General features: G+C 40.4%; 2 protein-coding genes across 3 annotated transcripts; one reads left to right on the forward strand and one right to left on the reverse strand.

Moving 5' to 3' along the window:
• The first annotated feature begins 4,600 nt into the window (after positions 1-4,600).
• LOC131429218 (uncharacterized) lies at positions 4,601-5,623 on the forward strand. Its single transcript, XM_058593268.1, has one exon. The coding sequence runs from the start codon at positions 4,601-4,603 to the stop codon at positions 5,621-5,623; it is 1,023 nt and encodes a 340-aa protein (XP_058449251.1).
• A 5,033-nt stretch (positions 5,624-10,656) lies between these two features.
• Positions 10,657-22,158, reverse strand: LOC131429970 (mucin-21). Of its 2 annotated transcripts, XM_058594523.1 has the most exons (6): positions 21,981-22,158; positions 13,166-13,223; positions 12,976-12,996; positions 12,766-12,894; positions 10,954-12,697; positions 10,657-10,881 (listed from the first exon to the last, which is right to left on the reverse strand). In XM_058594523.1, exons 1-6 carry the CDS (start codon positions 22,030-22,032, stop codon positions 10,726-10,728), a joined length of 2,160 nt encoding a protein of 719 aa, XP_058450506.1. In that variant the 5' UTR covers positions 22,033-22,158; the 3' UTR covers positions 10,657-10,725. The 2 variants fall into 2 exon arrangements, with proteins under 2 accessions (XP_058450506.1, XP_058450507.1); XM_058594524.1 differs by lacking the exon at positions 12,976-12,996 and having other exon boundaries at positions 21,981-22,157.
• Positions 22,159-22,802: the final 644 nt, after the last annotated feature.

The raw sequence follows: 22,802 nt of genomic DNA on the forward strand, positions 1-22,802 counted from the left end.
AACCGATTCGTTTTCTTTATAGCGTGAACGAAAAAGAACAAAGCACGCATCGTTCATGTCGTGTTTTCTTCTTCCACCGTATCACCACGTATCGGTGTCATTCTATATGGCAATTTGAAAACGTTGACACTCATCGCACTGTAACTGCGGAACCGGAGGTCGGATCCGAATGAAATTTCACAGTAGCTTTATAGACAATATGAGCTTTAATTCAAATCAAGATTTGTGAAAATCGGTTTAAGCATCGCAGAGAAATCGATGAAAACCCTATTTTTGGAGTTTTTTTTTCACCGCTTTCGGTGCTTTCGGAACAGGAAAAGGGGGGGCCAGTAGGGCCGAATTAAGCTTTTATACCCACAAACTAACAAGCTCTGCAAACTAGAAGAATTTATCAGAGAGTTTTATGGGGTTTTTGAACCTGTTTCTGACCATCGTTCGTGAAAAAATACTAATGAAATTGGTAATTTTCCACTTATCACTCTTTATTTCCGGAACCGGATGTTGGATCCGGATAAAATGTTCTAGAAATTTTTAGGAAACTATGAGACCTTCCATTTGAATCTTAGTTTGTGAAAATCGGTTGAGCCGTTGCAGAGAAAATGGAGTGCGCACTTTTTCTTTAATTTTTACATATTACCATGTAACTCCGGAACCGGAAGTCGGATCGGAATGAAATTCAATAGCAGGCTACGGAACCATGAGACCTTTCATTTGAATCTTAGTTCGGTTCAGCCATCTCAGAGAGAAGTTAGTGCATATTTTTTGTAACACACCCTCACCCACACCCACACACACACCCACACACACACACCCACACACACACCCTCATCCACACTCACACACACACCCACACACACACCCACACACACACACACATAAACACACACACACCCACGCACACACACTCACACACACACACCCACACACACACACACACACACACACACACACACACACACACACACACACACACACACACACACACACACACACACACACACACACACACACACACACACACACAGAGAGAGAGAGAGAGAGAGAGAGAGAGAGAGAGAGAGAGAGAGAGAGAGAGAGAGAGAGAGAGAGAGAGAGAGAGAGAGAGAGAGAGAGAGAGAGAGAGAGAGATTTGCTCATTCGGTACATTCTGTGGCTAGGAAAAAATTCGATTCGATTCAGATTCGGTACATTCTGTGGCTAGGAAAAAAATGTTTCCAATTATTGTGCAAACTTTCAAGCACAGGTATGGTATAAAGTCATTCAAGATGAGAACTGTACCGAACAGTAATAATAAAAAGATTGTGAGGGACACATGAGGTACCGAACCCCTGAATGAGAATGTGAGGGTTGAAACCCAAGCTCGCAAGTTGTTTCCCGAATATTTGACGAAGCTTTCCTGCGACGATGAAACTGATGTAATGGAAGACTTGAAGCAGTTTACCGGAATGACCTTTTATGGAATGAAATGGTGTCGAGGAGCATGTTAGGATGAAGAAAAATGTCAAGTTTCTTGACATATATTTGGTTCGGTAAGCAATGTGCAGCTGTGGTCGATCAAGTCATAGCTTCATCACTTCCGGAACGGTAAAAAACGAAATGTACCGTGAAAAATGTCTAAAGAAGCGATTGTCACCATTTCTACGCAGTCATGGCATCCCTTGTTAAGGATACTTGCTAAACACTCTCCCACTTATAGATGATCAGTAAAAATGTTTGTACTCTTTTAAGAGATACTCAACAATTGACTAAAACATATGTATCCCGTTCCTTCACCTTCTCGATGTCAACTAATTAGATCTTTTCACCACACACACACCTAACCTAACAGCTATAGGCCTGGGGTGTCCTTTGCTGTATCAAGCATACGTCTCCACATAACTCGGTTCATGGCTGCTCGTCGCCAGCCACTCAAGGCACGGATGCTTCTGAGATCACCCTCCACTTGATCGATCCACCTTGCTCGCTGCGCTCCTCTCCTTCTTGTCCCAGTCGGATTTGATCCAAGAATCATTTTCACTGGGCTGTCGTCCGACATCCTTATGATATGACAAGCCCATCGTAGACGTCCGATTTTAGCTGTCCGTACGATGGGTGGTTCTCCTAGCAGCTGTTGCAATTCGTGATTCATAAGCCGTCTCCACGTTCCGTCTTCCATCTGCACTCCGCCATAGATGGTCCTCAGTACCTTTCTTTCGAAAACACTGAGGGTGCGTTGGTCCTCTGCCAACATAGTTCGTCCAAATTTCTCTGCTGGGGTCATTAACGGCGGTCACCAGCCCTAATACACGAACTCGTCAACCACCTCGATATCGTCACCGCCTATCAATATTCGTGGTGGGAGGCGTAGTGTTTTTTCTCTAGAGCCTCTTCCTCTCATTTATTTTGTTTTTGATGCATTTATGGCCAGTCCGATACGTCTAACTTTAGCTTTCAGTCCGATGTAGGTTTCCGTCATCTTCTCAAGGTTACGTATCACAATATCAATATCGTCAGCGAAGCCAAAAAGTTGTGCGGACTTTCGGAAGATCGTGCAATTCGTGCAATTGCGCGGTAATTGCAACAGTCTAGCTTATTACCCTTTTTGTAGACGGGACATACCACTCCATCCATCCATTCCTGGGGTGGAATCTCCTCCTCCCAAATCCTAGAAATCATCCAGTGCAGCGCTCTAGCCAGTGTCTCTCCTCCATGTTTGGGCAGCTCGCCTGACAACTGGTCATTGTTCCTTAGCTTGCCGATCTCCTCACTTATCTCCGACAGATCAGGGGTTGGGAATCTGTCGTCGACTGAGCGTGCACCCAGATTGATTTCTGTACCGTTCTCTGTATCTTGTGCTTCGCCATTCAAATGCTCGTCATAGTACTGCTTCCACCTGTCGATCACCTCACGTTCGTTCGTGAGAAGGTTACCACTGGTATCTCTGCACATTTCGGCCTGTGGCGTGTAGCCTCTACGTGAGTGGTTCACCTTCTCATAGAACTTCCGTGTGTCATTTGCGCGGTACAGCTGTTTCATCGCTTCGCGATCTTGGTCTTCTTGGTGTCGCTTTTTCTTCAGGAAAACCGTGTTCTGTCTGTTCCGTGCCTGTCTGTATCGTTCCTCGTTCGCTCTAGTGCGGTGTTGCAGCATCCTCGCCCTTGCTGTATTCTTCTCTTCGACCAACTGCTGACATTCGCCGTCAAACCAGTCATTTCCTCGATTAGATAACCTCGTACCTAGAACGGTTGCAGCAGGGCTACTCACGGCGGACCTTATGTTCCTCCAGCCGTCTTCAAGGTCTTTTCACCAACCTAAGTAATTTCACTTCCTTACCCCTGTTTCAATTCCGTTTGCTACAACATTTACTTTTCTCTGTTTCCCTCCTTCTCTTCCACAAAATTCAAATAGTTATAAGAAATGCTGGTGGCATCGTAGAACTAATGTAGTGTGCCTTAATAAACATATCATGAAAAAAAAATTGACTACAACTTATTGAGATTTAAATGTCTACATCAGATATAATGTTTAGATCATCCCATTCTCCTTTGTTGATCGGGGTGTTTCGGGTGCATCGTTATACAAAACGCATCATTTCGTAAATTTGTGCTGCTCATCCAATGCGCGAGTCATCGATGGAAACAAATGGTCGTTAGAAGGGGCTAATACTGAAGAAATTTATTTACAAAGGAGATAAAATATTCATTACAAAATTTATGTCATAAAATCAAAAATGACATGACACCAGAAAACACATAAATAACGCGCACATTACCTAGAAATACAACTATAGCTATATCCATCTTTGTACAATTGGAATTCTACCCGTTCACTAGTGTCAATAATTTTATAAGTTCATAACCAAGTCCAGCACTTTTGGTAAAGTTTTGGACAATACATAGTAATTATCTCCGCCGGATTATGAGCCACAATTTTCGCGAAATGTGAAAATAAATTTCCATTTAGAAGTCATGCTATGATTTTGTGTGTCCTATATTTACTGTCTGTTTATATACCGATTATATATCGATTAATTCGCCACATATTTTTCCAGCCAACAATTGATTTTGAGATAGATTCCACTGGGGTCTTCTGCTATAGAATTCATTTCGTAGCAAGTAAAGTGTTCTCTTCCAATTAGATGACATATCTGATTATACTCATTATTCTCAACTGCTTAGACAGAGAAAAAACTTGTCCAATACTCGACATTCCTGCAATACACTTTCAACTGACTACGCAAGGAAAGTTCTTTCATACATCGAAATAACCATGTAGTGATACAATGATAAGCGGCAATTGTTTTACAAAACATACAGAAGAATGTGCGTCACGAGACCGTTCCAAGCAAGTTTCAATCCGTTACGTCATGTAACTTATCTAGAGCAAACCCAACTAAACTTGCATAATTCGCCGCTTTTTTGCAATTAACCAACGATCAAACTTAAACAAAAATGCCTTTCCGTGACGATCCAGTCAAACTGCCGAGCCGCTATCGGTTGAACTTTGCTAGCTGCTTATGTTCCAACTATAAAGGTCTGTATTATTGCAGGGGCAAACGCCAGTCGATTGTTTAAACTAATTTCGACAAATCGAATAATTCAACCGAGGATCCGAACACATCATGTGGATCATCGTACTATTGACCGTTACCATTTCCGCAATGACTCTGGCAGAGCATTGGAGGTCACCGAATCTGAAATCGATTACTAGCGCTCGGCAGGAATGTGCCTCGTACCTACGAATACCGGATGACGCCATTGAGCAAATCGCACGCGGCGGTTACCCTCCGGAAGCGAGTGTTCCGAAGCTGGTTCATTGCATGCTGATCAATTTGAACGCCTGGGAGGACGAAACCGGTATCAAGGATGAGGTGATGAGGAATTTCTTTCGACCGGCCGAATCGGACTGTTGCTTCGAGAACCGTACCCAGCTTTGCTTACAGAAAACGGTGTCCGTTTTGACAAAGTGCGATAACCTGAACCGGGCGTACAACTCCTTTCATTGCTACTATCGACACTTCGGAAACATATTCCACGAGGGACAGTTCATCCCACTTCGGGAGAACTCGGTACATCAAATCGTCGACGAAGCCCTAGCTATTGAAAACATACCTCGAGCGTCGTTGGAAGAGCTCTGTAATGACAATGCTCTAAATGTGCCGGAATTTCCCGATATCCTGTACACCATTTTTGTTCGTGCCGGAGTCTACAGTCCCGAACACGGCGTTAGACTGGGCCGCTTGTATACCCAGTTCGGAAAGCGAGAATTTTTGAGCCTGGAAACCCGACAATGCGTGGATACCGTTTGGAGACAGCACTGCAGTGAACCGAACCGCCTCTACCAAACATTCAAACAGTGCCTCACGCATCTGGTTCCAACGATTAGTTTGGTTGGAGAATCTGCCCGGAAACTGTTGAAAACCCCAATCTGTGCTTCCCGTGGACTTCCAACTACCTGCCGACATTCTCCGGCACCGATAGACTCGTGCACCAGCTGCGGTGTACCAGGCGTTTCTTGTAACGGAGCGACACGAATACTGACATTTTTCGAAGGCCCGTTCGATCAAATTGCTTTGAGCCCGACGGCTGTGACAGCGAATAAAAACACACTTCGTTATTTATTGTTAAATCCAAAGAGTTTCTGAAACACGTTAGTTAAGTATGGAATAGGATTTAATCGCAAATCATTTATTAAGTAATCACATAAGTGCCACATGAAAGTATTAACACATATGCTGAAAACTCTTATGTAAGTTAAAGTGTTTAATTCTGCAACGTAAACATTGCTTTAGTTGCTAAAAAATAAAAATAAAAAATTGTTGATTAGTGCAGTGCATTTAATGAGACAGAAATTTGGAAATAAAATTTTGTATGAAAATCTGCTAATGTAAATGCAACTGACAATGGCCAGAACAAGAAGTAATAATATAAATACTATACTGGAATGAGCCAACCATACGCACATGATTCGTCGTTACTAGTACTTCTGTTATCAAAATCATTATTAACAAGTGTTACAGTATTAGACCTAAAATTAATCAAAATTTAATTTTGTTGATAGAGCACTGAAATCGTCAAATAAAAAAAATAATAATCAAACTTAGTAATTCGGTTCTTTCACTGATCGATCCAAAACACGATGCTGTACAGTTTGTAACGAAAATATTAACATGCATTAAATCGAACATGAAAACGACCTTACCGTTGTTGGCATCTTAGAGCTAACACTGTGTCATGTGTGAAATGAAAAAGTGCGTTACTATATTCCAATGTATTTATAACATTATACCAAAGAAATATAAATATTTAACATTCCTTCAAACACTGCCAAGCATTATGAGTTTTAAATACATATCTCAATACAGAGAGCGAAAATTTTTTATAATTTCCTGAATACATACCTGAATCATACAAATTAAGAAACCGATTTAGTATTTCGTTAATATGGAATGCAACCTCGTAATACACCAGTAACCAACGAAACTCAGCAGGTGACAAGTAAGTTCATTCAGAAAAGTGTCCAATACTAAGTAACCAATTCATGGAAACTGCGATTATATAAGTCAGAAATCCATTACGATCACTGATACTGATATTTTTTAATAAATAGTTTTTTTAAACAAATACTTTTTTGTACCATGCAATATATTAGAGGCGGATAGGGTCTAACACTTTTAAAAAATCATTTATATTTATATGTATTTTCTTATAGTGAAATATTTCAAGAATATTTTGTAGAATTTTCAAGCCTAACGAAAATAAAATTCTGAAAATTATGGGCCTTTATTCTTCTTATCTCACACTACGAAAAGGTAAAATTTGACAAAACATTTTTGAAATGGTTTATTATAACAAAAAACAAAAAAAAATATTATTTTTCGAAGCCTTTAGACCCTACCAGCCCCCTAGAAAAATAAATTGATTTCTTCGATTTTTGAGATATCCGACTTGAAACGAGTTTTTTTCGAAAACATGCCTCAAAAGTCCTTGTCCATCGTCATTAAAAAAAATACTTCACCAATTTTGCACACACTTTCAACATATAAAATACCCAACTCCAACGTTTTCCTCTTCGGATTTTGTAACTTTGAGGAGGATTTACAGGTACAAAATGCATTTTTTTTGTGTGTGAAAAATCGTAGTTTTTACTTTAAATCAATTGAAACTGCAGGGGTCTAGAAAAGCATTAACTACAATTATGTTGCTTTGATTTTTGACTTGTGACAAATTATGATTTCCAAAACGCTTCATCACCGTCGATTTCTTTAGCGATAGCTTAAAAAACCTATTTTAATCCATCCAGGTTGGTAAACGACTGGACAATGCGTAATTCAGGCCCCAGTGTGGCTCTTAGCCTCTTGTCTAGTAACTCCTATCCCTACCTCCCCGCGGTGCCGGCTGGGGTACGAGCAACTATAGGAAAGATGGGGTAACCAACCCCGGTGGGACCTTGGTCGTATGCTGACAGAGAAGTGGAGTCCTCTTTAGAGGATGTCGGAGCGTCTGTACTCCATGTTAGAAGCGGCTTCAAACAGCGTCTGTTCTGGTATCCAGCGGCGGAGTATGAAATGCTGCATCCCGTCCAGCTAAATCCAAGGTGGCAACCCCACCAACGGGATCGTCCTAGTGCTATTTGGGACGTTAAACAGAGCAAGCACGATGATCCTCCGGCGAGACAGGGGGTTGGCGTAGGCCTAATAAGCCGCCCGTAAAACATCTATTACGAATAATACAGGAGAGAATACGACCCGGAACAATCGGCATAGACCCACGCGACGAAACTTGGAACATGGAACTGCAAGTCGCTACCTTCTCCCAAAGCTGTGGCACAACGAACGAGCTGGGAACTGGCTTTATAATGCTGGGCAAGATGCGTCAGCGAGTGATTGGGTGGCAGCCGATCAACGCTAGGATGTGTAAGTTGAGAATTAAAGGCCGTTTTTTCAATTACAGTTTCATTAACGTGCATTGCCAACATGAAGGGAGACCCGATGACGAGAAAGAAGCGTTCTACGTGCAGCTGGAACAAGCCTATGACGGCTGCCCACGCCGATCAGCCTGCATGCCGCATCAAATAACAACGGCCAACGGTGTGTCAACTTTGCGCCCTCCCGAGGAATGGTAGTCAGAAGCACCTTCTTTCCCCGCAAGGATATCCACAAAGCTACCTGGAGATCACCTGACCAACAGACCGAAAATCAAATCGACCACGTTTCGATCGACGGATAATTTTTCTCGGACATCAACAATGTTCGCACCTACCGCAGTGCGAATATAGATTCGGACCACTACTTGGTTGCTGTATGCATGCGCTCAAAACTTTCGACGGTGGCTACCCAACGTCGAAACCGAACATCGCGGTTTAACATCGCGCGGCTCCGGGATGCTGGAGTAGCCCAAGATTACGCGCAGCAGTTGGCAACGGAACCAACGGAAAAGCAGCTTGGTGCAGCTACTCTTGAAGATGGCTGGAGAGACATCCGTTCTGCCATAGGTAGCACTGCATCAGCAACGCTAAGTACGGCGACTCTGAACGTAAGGAACGACTGGTTCGACGACGAATGTGAACAGTTAGTGGCCGAGAAGAATGCAGCTTGGGCGAGCAAGCTGCAACACCGGACGAGAGCAAACGAGGAGCGATACAGACAGGCGCGGAACCGACTAAACTCGGTATCCCGTAGAAAAAAGCGCCAACAGGAAGACCGAGATCACGAAGCGATGGAACAGCTGTTCCGTGCTAATGACACAAGGAAGTTCTACGAGAAGGTGAACCGTTGGCGCAGAGGCCATATGCCACAGGCCGATATGTGCAAGGACACCAACGGGGATCTTCTCACGAACGACTGTGAGGTGATCGAGAGGTGACGGCGGTATTTCGACGAGCACCTCAATGGCGATGTGGCGGAGTACGAAAGTGGCGGCGCGGTAACGAACTTGGGAACGCATGCGGAGGACGATAGACTGCCGGTCCCAGACCTCCAAGAAGTGGAGGAGGTGGTAAGCCGGTTGAAAAATAATAAGGTCGCTGGCGTTGACCAACTACAAAGCGAGCTACTAAAACACGGTGGTAATGCACTAGTAAAAGCACTGCACTGGGTCGTTACCAAGATCTGAGAGGACGAGATTTTACCGGAGGAATGGATGGAAGGAATCGTGTGTCCCATCTACAAAAAGGGCGATAAGCTGGATTGCTGCAATTACCGCGCAATAACTCTGCTGAACGCCGCCTACAAGGTACTCTCCCAAATCTTATGCCGTCGACTTTCACCGATTGCAAACGAATTCGCAAACGATGCCTTTCTGATACTTTCAAAAATATCACTAGAAGAATATGTAAAGAAATTCTATTTTCGAACTTGAATTAATTCAGAAACTTTCTTTGGGTATAAACGAACGTTGCACTAAATGACGGTTCGAAATTTTAAACACTAAACCCTATGGTTCCGGAGCCGGAAGTCGGCCATGAAATTTCCGAAATCGAAAAAATTTTTTGATGCCAAAAGTTTTACAATTGCATGAAACGTCGATATTTAGTGTCACATTGAAAAAATTTTTTTTCGAAAAATCGATTTTCTGGGACTCCGAAAAAATCTCAAGTCCCACAAACTCGATATTTTCAAAAAAAATTTTCTTGGGATGACACTAAATCTGACATAAAAAAAATGTTCAGTTTCGGAAATCTCATATACTCCATCCTATGGTAATTTTTCAAGATCGAACATTTTCAAACCTTAACCGCCGGGTAGTTCTCTTACCTATGTCCGATTTAGCTCAAATTTCGGCTTTCAAACGAGCCTTAGTTCATTAAAATCGGTTCAGCCATCTCTGAGAAAATTGAGTCGGTTTTTCCAGCAATTCTAATATCTTTCTATAGAGAAAGGCAAAAATTGCATACCGTCTATGCGCATTCCAGCGAAATAGAAACCTTTGTTTAAAAAAAAAAAAAAGGTGAACAAAAGGTACGACACATTGTCGTAAAACTCTTTATTTTTTCGGAAAACTAATTTTTTATTAGTGAAATATTTAGTTTTGTTCATTCTATATAGCGCAATCTAATACTTGTGCATCGGAGCGCTGAAAATTAAATTATTTCTACACACTTAAAACCAATTCTCGAGCTCGGTAAATTAAAATGCCGAGACAGATCGCAACACACAATTTTGCAAATTGCTCAGTAATCAATATTATGTTTTTCGAGATTCGTTTAGTAGTTTACTGATTTTTCGGCAAAGTGCATCTTTTTGCCGAGATTTGGTAAAATCTTGTGCTGATTAACAATTATCCCGAAATCAGCAAATGCGTTTGCCGAAATTCGACTAGATAACTGTCATTTACGTTCTACATTTTTGCTGAATAGACAATAAACTTTATGCTGACAACTTCAGTAATAACGGACGTTTGTCGAATTTGAGATTTCCGAGACTCCTCAAATTTATTTTTTGCCGAGATTATTACCGGGTACTCGGCGGTGCAAATCTCTACAATTATTTTGCCGAGATTCTGCGAAAAAAAACAAGTATGTAGGTAATTTCAAATTTTTTCAGAAGTTTGCCGCCGACCCGCCGTCGGAAGCGGCGAAATGACTTTCGGCGAAACGGCTTTCGGCGAAATGGCGTTCGGCGAAATGACCCTGATCCGTTTTCCATCTAACATTGTCAAAGAATTGATAAAATTTTATGTTTTGAATTTCAAAAATTTATTTCAGTCAAAAATACTTAACAATAACATTAATCCTACATTCCTACATTTACGGCGTGTGTAAGCTATACGTGCTAACTTTGCCGTCATCCTCCAGCGTCGTTGTGGCAGCCTTGTATCCGGTCTTCTTTCCATCGATGTTATGCTGTTCACTTTCTGCCGTTGAAAGCGAACTGTAGGATTTAACCTTACCGGCATCATCGTACTGAAAGAGAGATTAAACGAAAACGACGATTCAATGATTTGACAATTTCTAGCAGATATTATCGCAATCTACCTTCTGTCCGGAAGCCCACTTGGAGCTGCTTGACCACGATTTCGTTCGTTTGAATCCTCCTAAGCCGGAATCGCTACCGCTAATACTGTCATCTCCGAAGCGGTTTTCCGTGTCGATGGCAGAGCTTCCAGCCACCGCACCCTGGTAGGCATTCTTTGCCTGCAGCTTGGCCAAACGTTCCGATTCGGTCATCAGTTCGCCGAGGTCGTTGTTAGTTCCGAAGCTTAGTCCTCCCGCTCCAAATCGTTGACCTAGGTCATCGTTGGTAATCGGGTATGGAACAAAACTTCCCCCCTGAAGTCGTTGTTGGTTGTAGCTATTGGCCGATTCAGAAGCCGAGTAGCGCGAACCTTGATTAACTGCTCCGATTGGATAGTATGAACCTCCTGCTGTTTGCTGCTGACGACGGTCTTGCGCGGAATACTGAGAAGACAAGGAAGACGAGGTACCCGAAACTGGTACGTACGGATAACCAGCTGCTCTCTGATGGTGTTCATCCTGCGCTGAGTACTTCGAAGAGGAAGAAGACGTTGATCCAATTGGAACTATCGGTACATATGAGTGACCTTTCTGTTCCCGACGCTCTTGTGCGGAATATTGCGATGAAGAAGAAGATGTTGATCCTCCAGTTGGAACAATGGGAACATATGAGGATCCGGTCTGAGTGCGTCGATGATCGTGTGCTGATAATTGGGATGAAGTTAATCCTGAGCCTACGGCAACCGGCACATAATGTGTACTACCCTTGCGAGTGTAATCTCCATATCGTTCTTCCTGCCGTTCGGAAGCGGAACTCACAACTGGAACGGCCGCTACTACGGGAACCGCACTATCCGACGTTTCACTGTGAGATTCTTCGGTTCGGTCCGAAGCTGAAACACGATTGTTATAGACTGGTTGGTAGACAGGACGGTAGCTGGATGATGACCGATAGTTGGATGCTGCCTGGGAAGAATGATCAGACGAGCTTGCGTAGACTGGTATCGGTTGAATGTTAGCGGATTGGACCGATTGTAGATCTTCAGCTGATGAATACTGATCGGCAGTACGAACTGGATATACCTTTACGGGGGTGACAACCGAGCTTTCGGAGTTTCCTAAACGGGATGAGCTTTCGAAATTTGAATTCACCGGAGTGTACACACGCACGGGAATAGGGTTTCCATAGACGACGTAGGTGCTGGATGGAGAGTATCGATGACGGTTTTCCTGTCTACCAGAAGTGACATATTTAGAAGCATGATCTCCAGACGCATACACCGGAAGCACTGGTTGGGCTACCGAAGAACTTTCTCGTTCGGATGCAGCAGTATAACTGGATCTAGTTCTGTACGCATTGCTGGTGTCGACCGGAACTGCGTAGACTCCAGAGGTACTGTCACGATTTGCGGCTGAAAAACTACTCTGAGACGTTTCTTGGCCAATGGGATATGCAGATGCAATGATTGGTTGGACCACGGTTGATCCGCTAGAAGCCGCAAAATTTGATCTGGTTTTAACGCCATCGGAACCGACGATGTAATTCAGTGGTTGACCAGAACTGACACTAGAGGCACTGTGACGCTGTGAAGCACTGACATAGCTTGATTTGGATCCTTCGACTGCTGGGTAAACTGGAACGGCACTCTTAACGGCTTCACGATGGGAACTTGCCTGATACTTCGAACTACTGGCACTGCTTGATCCACCGGTGAATCCAACAATTCCTTGACCAACAGTTTCAGCATCACTGTTATCAGAGAATCTATAGAAAGAAAAACAAAATCACATCAAGACACATTGTAAGCACAGTTCCACAAAATTGTCGCTTACCCTGAATTGCTGTAACAAATCGTAGACCCGCATGGATTGCCCGCCACAGAATCGCTACTGATTCGAGCCAATCGTTCTGCGGCTCCCTTGCGGGCTGCATTCACCGAAGCCTCGTGTTGGGTGTAATGTCTAAAATTCATTGAAATGAGTCAGTTCATATTTTGACATGCAAAATCAATCAATATTCATCATACGGTCAGCGGTACTCACAATCCCTTAATATTGTTTACACTGGAAAAGTGGAAGACCAATCCAGCAGCAACAGCGCGTTTGTGTTAATGAAAAATGTGTCATGCAAATGTTGGCGGCAAAACGCAGAAAAAATAGTCGATTAGTGATCATGCTTCAATTGCTATTGATATAAAATGCAATAAGGAATGAAATTAGTTCGAACGCTTACGATCCATATTTATCGCCATGTTTGAAGTCTGCCTGAACGTCATTCCATCCAGCAACGTCTGCAAATCAAAATTGAATATAAAAAAATTGTTTGAGTTGTTTCATAAGTACTGTTTGAATAATAAGTTTGACATTAATTTTCCGACAGAATAAATAAGTATTGAAATAGTTATTTATTTATTTTTATAAGCCAAAGCTCGACTCGTTTTGGATTCTGTACATTTTGTCTTCAAAGCTCTGGATTAATATTATAATGATTTACTGAAATTTCCATCAAGTAAGTATCTTCTTACTAGATAATCGAAAATCGCCATCTTGGATTATGAAACATTCAATCATCTTTTTGGGCATCTGATTGTCTGTTTGTACCTAATCTTGATTCATTGTGATTCAACAAAGAAATACAAATACTGTGTCGGCTGAAAGCTTCTGTACATTTTTCCGGACAATAATATTAAATCAATAAGAAGAATAAGTAAAAAATCGGTTCAGTATAAAGAAATTGTGTATAGTTAAGACTGTGCTTACACGCAATTTTTTGCCGGTATAACAGATCGGCTGAAAAGTTCGTGTCGTTTCTATGAGAGGGCGCCACTAGAATTAAATCTATACCATTTTCAGTTAGTACCAACCTTCAAAAAATACGTGTATAAATTTGACAGCTGTATGATTATTAATTTGTGAGATATTGCATTTTGAGTGAAGCTACTTTTGTTATTGTGAAAAAAAATGGAAAAATAGGAATTTCGTGTGTTCATGAAACACTACTTTTTGATGAAAAAAAGTGCCGCCGATACCAAAAAATGGCTTGATGAGTGTTATACAGACTCTGCACCGGGCGAAGCAACAATTCGTAAGTGGTTTGCAAAATTTCGTACTGGTCATATGAGCACCGAAGACGATGAACGCAGTGGACGTCCAAAAGAGGCTGTTACCGATGAAAACGTGAAAAAAATCCACAAAATGATTTTCAATGACCGTAAAGTGATGTTGATCGAGATAGCTGACACCCTAAAGATATAAAAAAAAAGTGTTGGACATATTATTCACGAATATTTGGATACGAGACAGCTTTGTGCAAAATGGGTGCCGCGTGAGCTCACAATCGATCAAAAACAACAACGAATTGATGATTCTGAGCAGTGTTTGGAGCTGTTATATCGAAATAAAACCGATTTTTTTCGTCGATATATAACAATGGACGAAACATGGCTCCATCACTTCACTCCGGAGTCCAATCGACAGTCAGATAAGTGGACTGCACGCGATGAACCGAACCCAAAGTGTGGCAAGACTCAACAATCGGCCGGTAAGGTTATGGCGTCTGTATTTTGGGATTCGCATGGTATAATTTTCATCGACTACCTTGAAAAGGGAAAAACCATCAACAGTGACTATTATATAGCGTTATTAGAGCGTTTGAAGGACGAAATTTCAAAACAACGGCCTCATTTGAAGAAGAAAAAAGTTTTGTTTCATCAAGACAATGCACCGTGTCACAAGTCGATGAAAACCATGCTGAAATTGAACGAATTGGGCTTCGAATTGCTCCCTCATCCACCGTATTCTCCAGATTTGGCCCCCAGTGACTTTTTCCTGTTCTCAACCTCACGAGAATGCTTGCTGGTAAAAAATTTAGAAGCAATGAAGAGGTAATCGCTGGAACTGAGGCCTATTTTGAGGCAAAGGACAAATCGTACTACAAAAATGGTATCGAAAAGTTGGAAGATCGCTATAATCGCTGTATCGCCTCTGACGGCAATTATGTTGAATAATAAAAATGAATTCTGGCAAAAAAAATGTGTGTTTCTATTAAATGATAAGAACTTTTCAGTCGAACTGTTATGTGCGAAGCAAATTTGTTTCGTTTAAAGAAGTACATTCTCTCTACCAGAGAGAACATGCGAAACAACATCTTTGCAATACGTTTTTAAAACGAGGAGGATGAACACAAAACATTACAGAATTTTGAAAAATTCTTAGTTTTAGAATCGAAGTACAAGAGTATATTTTAAGCGTAATAATGTAGCTATTGGAAACATTCTGTCGAAGGTTTGTCTAGAGAAACCTCAATGAGCATTCTTTGGAACACCGCCACTCGAATGAGGAATCGTAACGTAGGAAATAAGAGTGAGGAATACTCGAACCGATAGATATTTGACTTTGCTAGGAAGGTTTGCCCAGATTATGTTCCTACACAGATCATTATTCGGGAATCTCCTCCAAATAATGGTTTCATTGATAGCCTTTTTTCAATGATGGAATTCACTATAGCACTCTTGTCGTGTAACAACAACGTTCCTGGGTTAGACAGAAAAAAAAATCAAATTGGTGAGGAATCAGCTCGACCTCGCAAAAAGACGTGTGTTAGATTTGTTCAACAAGTTTCTTGAGCAAAATATTGTCCCACCTGACTGGAGGCAAGTGAAATTTACCGTAATTTAAAAACCGGGGAAACCAGCTTCCAATCACAACCATTGTCATGTTGTCCTGCATCAGAAAATTGTTCGAAAAAATTATTCTTCGACGACTCGGTTCCAGCTAAACCAAATATCGAATAGCACGTAGATTATAGATGTAGTGTAGATTGAATTCAATATTTTTATACTGATTATCGGATGCCAATCTATGGTCATAATTGTTAAATTAAATAAACATCAACAAATTTTGACTTGAAACAAACTTAATGAAAATGTTGATAAACCGGAACACGCCATCTTGGAATATGAGTTTACTTCAAACATCAATTTCCGGCATAATTCATCAAACTCGTTAAAAAATATTTATATAATAGAGAGTTTTAATACAAAATTCGAACTCTATCAAAACTCTTCAAATTCCAGATATCGATAGCAAAATTTATTTTCATGCTCTAGTAGCTTGCTATTACCTTCTAGGAAAAACAGTTTTCATTTTTTCTACTGTTTAAAATTATTCGAATACACTACTCTTCTAAAACAATCTCATTTCAAGTTACGAAACCCAAACACTTCGCTTGCTAACTAGCATGATAAATAATATAAGAACTACTTCCTCGAATAAACCATCTTAATTAGTCTTCATAATGAGGAGTTACAAGAAATTCAAAATTTATATAGCACACTGTCGCCACCAAGTGAGGAAATGTTTAGTTACTGATCAGACTCTTTGTTCAGTTTGTTTCTTTTGACGTCTTTCTTTACTAGGTTCACCTGGGTGCATTTTCAAAATTTCACAACACGAAAATGTAACGAAATTCCTCCAGATTTGATTTCTTTATAACTTTTTCCCTGTTTGAGTATTTTTTCTAATTCTTTCTCGAAACGAATGGAAGAAGGTGTAATATTGTTTTTAATACCACGTCTATTACGAAAACATTGTTGAAATAGTGAACAAAATAGGTCCAAACACGAAACATCAAAATCAACCGTTTGTTTCACGTTTGCTAGCTTCAGTCTCTGATAATCCAGGAACAGAAACACATCGAGTGCACAGACCGCCATCTGCTTCAAGAAAGTGGAACTGCACCCGGCATTATTCAACTGACGCTTCAGTCAATGGCGAATATGAGGTTCCGTTCGTCAAGCGGCAGAAAAACAACAACTACACAGATACGAATATTTTGTGAAATTACATCAATTTTCATGCACATATTTGGAGCAGGTAATTGAATGGAAAGTTACTTCACAGTTCTGAGCGTTTTTTTAAATATACAGTCTAGTTCATCGGAAAATCTATGGAATCCAATTTATTTTTACATCTATCACGGTTTTAAATCAAATTTTCGATTCAACTTATGTCTATTTCATCATACTATTGATTTACATGTCGTGTGAATTTCATCGTTTTTTTCTGTGTAGTTCTTATGTGAGCGTATATCCTGTAGGACATTAGCAATATGAGTTTCACTGGTGGCCGTTTGCATTGGAGAAAAAGGCAACGAAAAGTGGACAACGATAGGGAACATTAGACAAAATCAGCCGTTCTAATGGCTCTTAATGGCTGAGGATAGTAACGTAAAGTGGTAGGTTTTTTGCTATTTACCCGCTTCAAATTAAATTTGCTTGGAAACGGTGCAGAATATAGAAAAACCCACCTGACAATGTGTTCGAAATTTAATTGAGAATATTCTGTAAAATTTGCAGCATGATTCGTTAAGTTTAGCGGTCGTGTTGTATTTTTTTTGACTGAAGAACTGCTGAAAATTGAAACGCTCGGAAATGCATACCACTACTTGTTCATCGAATATCTCGGTTTTGAAGGCTTGTATCATAAATCTACCGTGACAAAGTCTATATAATTAAGTTTAGATGCGATTAGTACATAAAAACATATATGTTATCGCGATGAAAAATAAAGTCTTGTATTTTTCTGTGAAACAAAGTCAGTTTCAATGCATCCACCATTTTTTTCGCTTTGGTTTCCTGATAGCATTCTGAAAAAAGAGAAAGAAATAAAATAGGCTCGACAAGGCTGCCAAACACACAGACATTCAATCTTTGTGAAAGTTGAATATTTTTTTATTGTTCATTGGAATCCATGTAATGTCCAACCCATACGATAGATTAATGTGATAAAACTTCTCATCAAAATAATAAAATGTATGCTGGCAACCCGCTACAGTTTGTTCATATACGAGAGAGTACAAGAGAAATACGATGCGCAAAGGGTATTGAGCGAGCCACGTGGTCGATTTAAAACTCAACAAATGGCTCTCTGTCCTCAGACCTTAATGTTATCTAAAGAACTATTAAGATTGCTTCTTTGCTAATCGAAGGTATGGGCTTTGTGCGCTTTCCACTGGACGAAATTCATTCGGGAAAAAGGTTCCGAACAGTATTCAATATCGTAGAGAATTCCACAATTTGGTTCTTCTAAAAGTCAACAATAAATCCCGTGCAGCATTTTGATAGTTTTTTGCATCAACATTCTATATGTTGCTATTTTGTGGACGTAGGGATTGCCCATTTGTGAAAAAGTTAGAAACAAAATTAAGTAAAAAGAAGGCTTTTAACTAAGACATGTTCAGCTTGAAATCAATTGGCACTACAAGTAGATGTATTCCGAGCAGTGCGGTAAAATTTCACTTTCAATCGAATGATATCAGATGAAAATGAAATTTATGGCCACTGATCTTCAGCATACGATACAAATTCAGTTGACCTTTGCTGCCATTTTCAAGTGAAGCTCCCAGAATTCATCGTCAGTTGAATAATCGTACCTACACACCAAAAAATTTTGAATTTTACAGGTGACTTAAGCCCTCATACGATGTAATTCATAAAGACCTAATTTGTCAAATGACGGAAAATCTCATTTGTAATGACTTAATGTTAGATGAGCTTGAACTTTACTGGTTTCGACTGTAACTTGCGTTCTGCTAGCAGGTGCAACTGTATGAATTTAAATGCACCTTTTACCAGCCAAGCAGATGCATGCTTCTGTGGCTCGGTCGATTAACAGACGTACTTGCAATCCAATGATTCTCGGTTCAAGTCGCGACGGTTGCTCTCAGTATTCTTTTTTTTATTTCAATGAATTTCATGTATGTAGTTTTAGACACAATATTAAATGTTCTCCCACAAAAATTCGCGTGAGCTGCGACGCTCCGTTTATGTACATCTAATAAGATGTAAAATCACAGTGTTTTTTAAGTGTGTACACACACTTCGCAACAACTCTGTGATTTTACATCTTATTAGATGCACATAAATGGAGCTTTGCAGTTCACGCAAATTTACGTGGAAGAACATTTAATATTGTGTCTAAAACTCCATGATATGAAATTCATTGAAATAAAACAAAATAATACTTATAGCAACTACCACGACTTGAACCAAGAATCATTGGATCGCATGTACGTCTGTTAATCGACTGAGCCACAGAAGCATGCATCTGCTTGGCTGGTAAATGGTGCATTTAAATTTGTACAGTCGAACCTGCTAGCAGAACGCAAGTTACAGTCGAAACCAGTAAAATTCAAGCTCATCTAACATTAAGTCACTACAAATAAAATTTTCCGTCTTTTGACAAATTAGGTCTTTATGAATAACATCGTATGAGGGATTAAGTCACCTGTAAAATTCAAAATTTTTTAGAGTGCATATACAAATCGACAGTTCTAAGGGCCATAAATGATAGTGTTATAATCCGCAATTACAGTCCAACCAGTTAGTTTCTAATCATTTTCAGTGTCTGCGTATAGAATAAAGCAAAGAGTTAATTGGATTCTCTCATATACGCAAATTGGATTTTATAAAATCGATTTTCAATCAGAACAAGTGTCGTCACTAATACATACGACGCCCAACTTTATGGGTGCCACGACTAGGTGCAGTTAGCCCTGTAGGGAAGGGCATATAACTTCACGCAAATGACGCATAACACCAAAATAATATCACATCATGAAAGTCGAAAAGAACATGACTGTCGATTGCCCACCGGGACGCTCTTCGTCTTCAACGCATTGTCTGCCTTTTTTGAACATTTGTGTACTAACGAATTTTTTGCTGTATTTGGTAGGACTTGCTTACTGTAACACTTCTGCAGCATTCGTAATGTTTCCGCTGTGGGTTCCCCACTTAAAAAAATGAAACTTAATCGTGCTTCTTTATTATACAATCTCAGACATCTCAACGACAAAAAATGGAAAACTTTTGCCAATTAAGATAGTTTTTTGTTGAATTTTTAAAATTTTACCATTTTCAAATCGCAATTATAAAAAAAAATTTCCGGGGAACATTTTGTAATAAAACTTATGCAAAAAAAAAGTACTCCATTTGTATTCATTCCGTTCTACGTATTCATACGATCTCTACATAAAGAGATATTATCACCATTCCAATGCAGTACTTGCGCAATTGGATGCACTAGAACTGCATCCATGTTTACATTTTTTTTTCTTAAACATAAAACTCCCACTTAAAGGTGACAAAACCTAAAATGTTGTGGTAGTTACGCAGCACGCTTTGTTTTCACCGTGGGGGGTTACATGAACAAACAGCTGAAGTTACCTGACCTGACGGCATTCGTGCTCGAAAGGTCAATACTCTTGGAAGCAGTGGATTCTCACTACTTTCACTATATAAGTGGGACGTTGCGTGTTCAGTCATCAGTTTAGTTCTATATCTTTTGATCCTACTATCAAACGAACTACCCGTGCAGTACCCTAAGAATGCAATTCGCTTCATTCGTTCTAATACTAGCTGCGGTACTGCCAGCACTGTCCTGGGCAGAACATTGGATTTCACCCAACTGGAAGTCACTTTCGGATGCACAGCAGAACTGTGCCTCTTATCTACGGCTCACCAATGAAACTATCGAACGCTACACCAGGAATGGTTACCCGGATGAACCAAGCGTTCGTAAACTGCTTCATTGCATACTGATCGACTTGAACGCTTGGGAAGACGAAAATGGCGTCAAGGACTACGTTATTAGGAATTTCTTCCGACCGGCGGAATCCGACAGCTACTACGATAACCGCACTCAACACTGTCTGCAGAAAACTGTATCAAGCCGTCCGCAAGACGATGATTTCGGTCGTGCATATCATACATTCCTGTGCTACTATCGCCATTTTGGTAACCTGATCGAGGAGAAACAGTTCATACCCTACCGAGAACTGACGATAACTCAACTTATGATCGAAAGCATCGCCATCGAGAATCTACCTCCCTGCGTATTGGACGATATCTGCAGGGGAAATCTGCTTCAAGTGGCACAACTTCCCGATCTTCTATTCACAGCATTCGTTCGAGCTGGATTCTATGATCCCCAGAGTGGCTTACTGCTGGATCGCCTGTACACCCAACTCGGTAAATCGGAACTCCTTTGCGATGCCGTACGCTACTGCGAAGCCAATATTCGGCGGCAGTATTGTAACGAACCAGCTCGGTTATCCGAAACCATCAAACAGTGTCTGGCGAACAATATTCAGTTTGGCAAAAATATCGAAGATGCTGCCAGAAGTCTTCTGAAGCTACCCCAAGTTCCATCGTGTAACAGCTGTGGGGCTCCAGCTCCCTGCAACCGATGTTTCCCCACACCGCCTCCGCCACCGTCACCACCAACTTCTCAACCAATGACCTGCAACGTCTGTGGATCGCCAGCACCGTGCAGTGTCTGTCAACGAAGCAATGACATCCTCCGTCCCAGATCCTATCCTTGCTACAACGGACAGTGCTAGGTTTATTATTTATCCTTATCTTCTAAGTAATCACTTTAAGTTATTGAATACAACACTGGTAAAGTTCCGAAAGTAGTATTGTGTTATATACTGATAATCCGAGTTCTGAGACTCGGAATTATTAATTCTGAACTCTTGAACTCGGCAATAAGATTGCGTGTGCTTTCCGCTTCTTTTTCTAGAAACTGATGTTGATAGCTGAGCAAATGCGAAATACTTTCTTACAGCTTAGCAGATGCATTTATGCGCTAAATGAGTTGTATTTATGCACTCTAATGTGGTTTTGTTAGTGAACTAACTTTTCAACCTTGCCCGAATTCTTCCGAGAAGATTCCATATAGTTTAGCCTATTGTGACACTTGATATTATCAAGTTCAATCGTCCAACCGTTGAAAACTAGTGAAATGCATACATATAGAATATGTTTTTCTCAGTGTGTCACGTTCTGCGTTACGAAGCCAAACAAACAATAGTTCACAGAAATAGTTTTTTGTTGCAAACAAATGTTTAAATTGAACATCAAGAAACCGCAAAAACTCCGAAACGCAATTCATTTGAGTTGTGCAACTTTTTAACTTTTCAGGCCAGCCAAGCAGACGGAGTAAAACCACTGAGCACAACTTATCACCGATATTAACATAAACTTTACCTGCTAGACACGATCCCACAAATAACACTATTAAAAATCCTAATTTTAACATTTTAGTGCCTTTGAATATGGCAACGCTTTCGTCATTCAATTCACTAAACAGTACAGTTTATATATTTACGTTTGGAGACAACTGACGTCCACTTTGTAGTCCGATCGGACAGAAACTGTTCACTTTATAAGAACTTCCCCAAGTGAATAAGGGGCGCTAGCTCGTGTAAAATAATCGCCACTGTTTTTTTTCTAGATTTTGACCCGCCGCTGATGACCTTTCGGGCATTACTGGTTTGTTGAACGCTCTGAAACTGTACGTATTCCTGAATTGTATTCGTTGTAAAACAAGGAACATTTATTTTTATTTTGAAAATACACCGAAGATTCAAACTAATCTACTTGAAGCACTAGCAATAATAGCTTGTGTGTGCGCATATTTGATATGGGTAAGTGGGATGAAGTGGGATATTTATTATAGAAACTCTATAAGTTGAAAAAAACTATTTATTTATTATGTTGCAACTTCTCATAGTGAAAAGAATTGTGTAAGCTTTCTTTTTATCAAAGAAACAAACTGTAAATATTTATTTTTGCCCTTCTCATTTAGAAAGGTAAGACAATCACTTAAAAAATCTATATATATATAATGATTAAAACGGCATACGTTCGAAACTACTGAACGGATTGCCACCAAACTTGGCACAGATACTTCTTGCTCTTCTGAAAAGCGTTCATAAGGACATTTTGACACGAGAGGGAGCGTAGTAAGTGTTCATAACAGGGGGGTCATGAAAAAATTTGTCTAATTTGACGAGAATCGATACTTTT

Source organism: Malaya genurostris, chromosome 2 (genome assembly GCF_030247185.1).
Source record: "Malaya genurostris strain Urasoe2022 chromosome 2, Malgen_1.1, whole genome shotgun sequence".
Taxonomy (NCBI): Eukaryota; Metazoa; Arthropoda; class Insecta; order Diptera; family Culicidae; genus Malaya; species Malaya genurostris.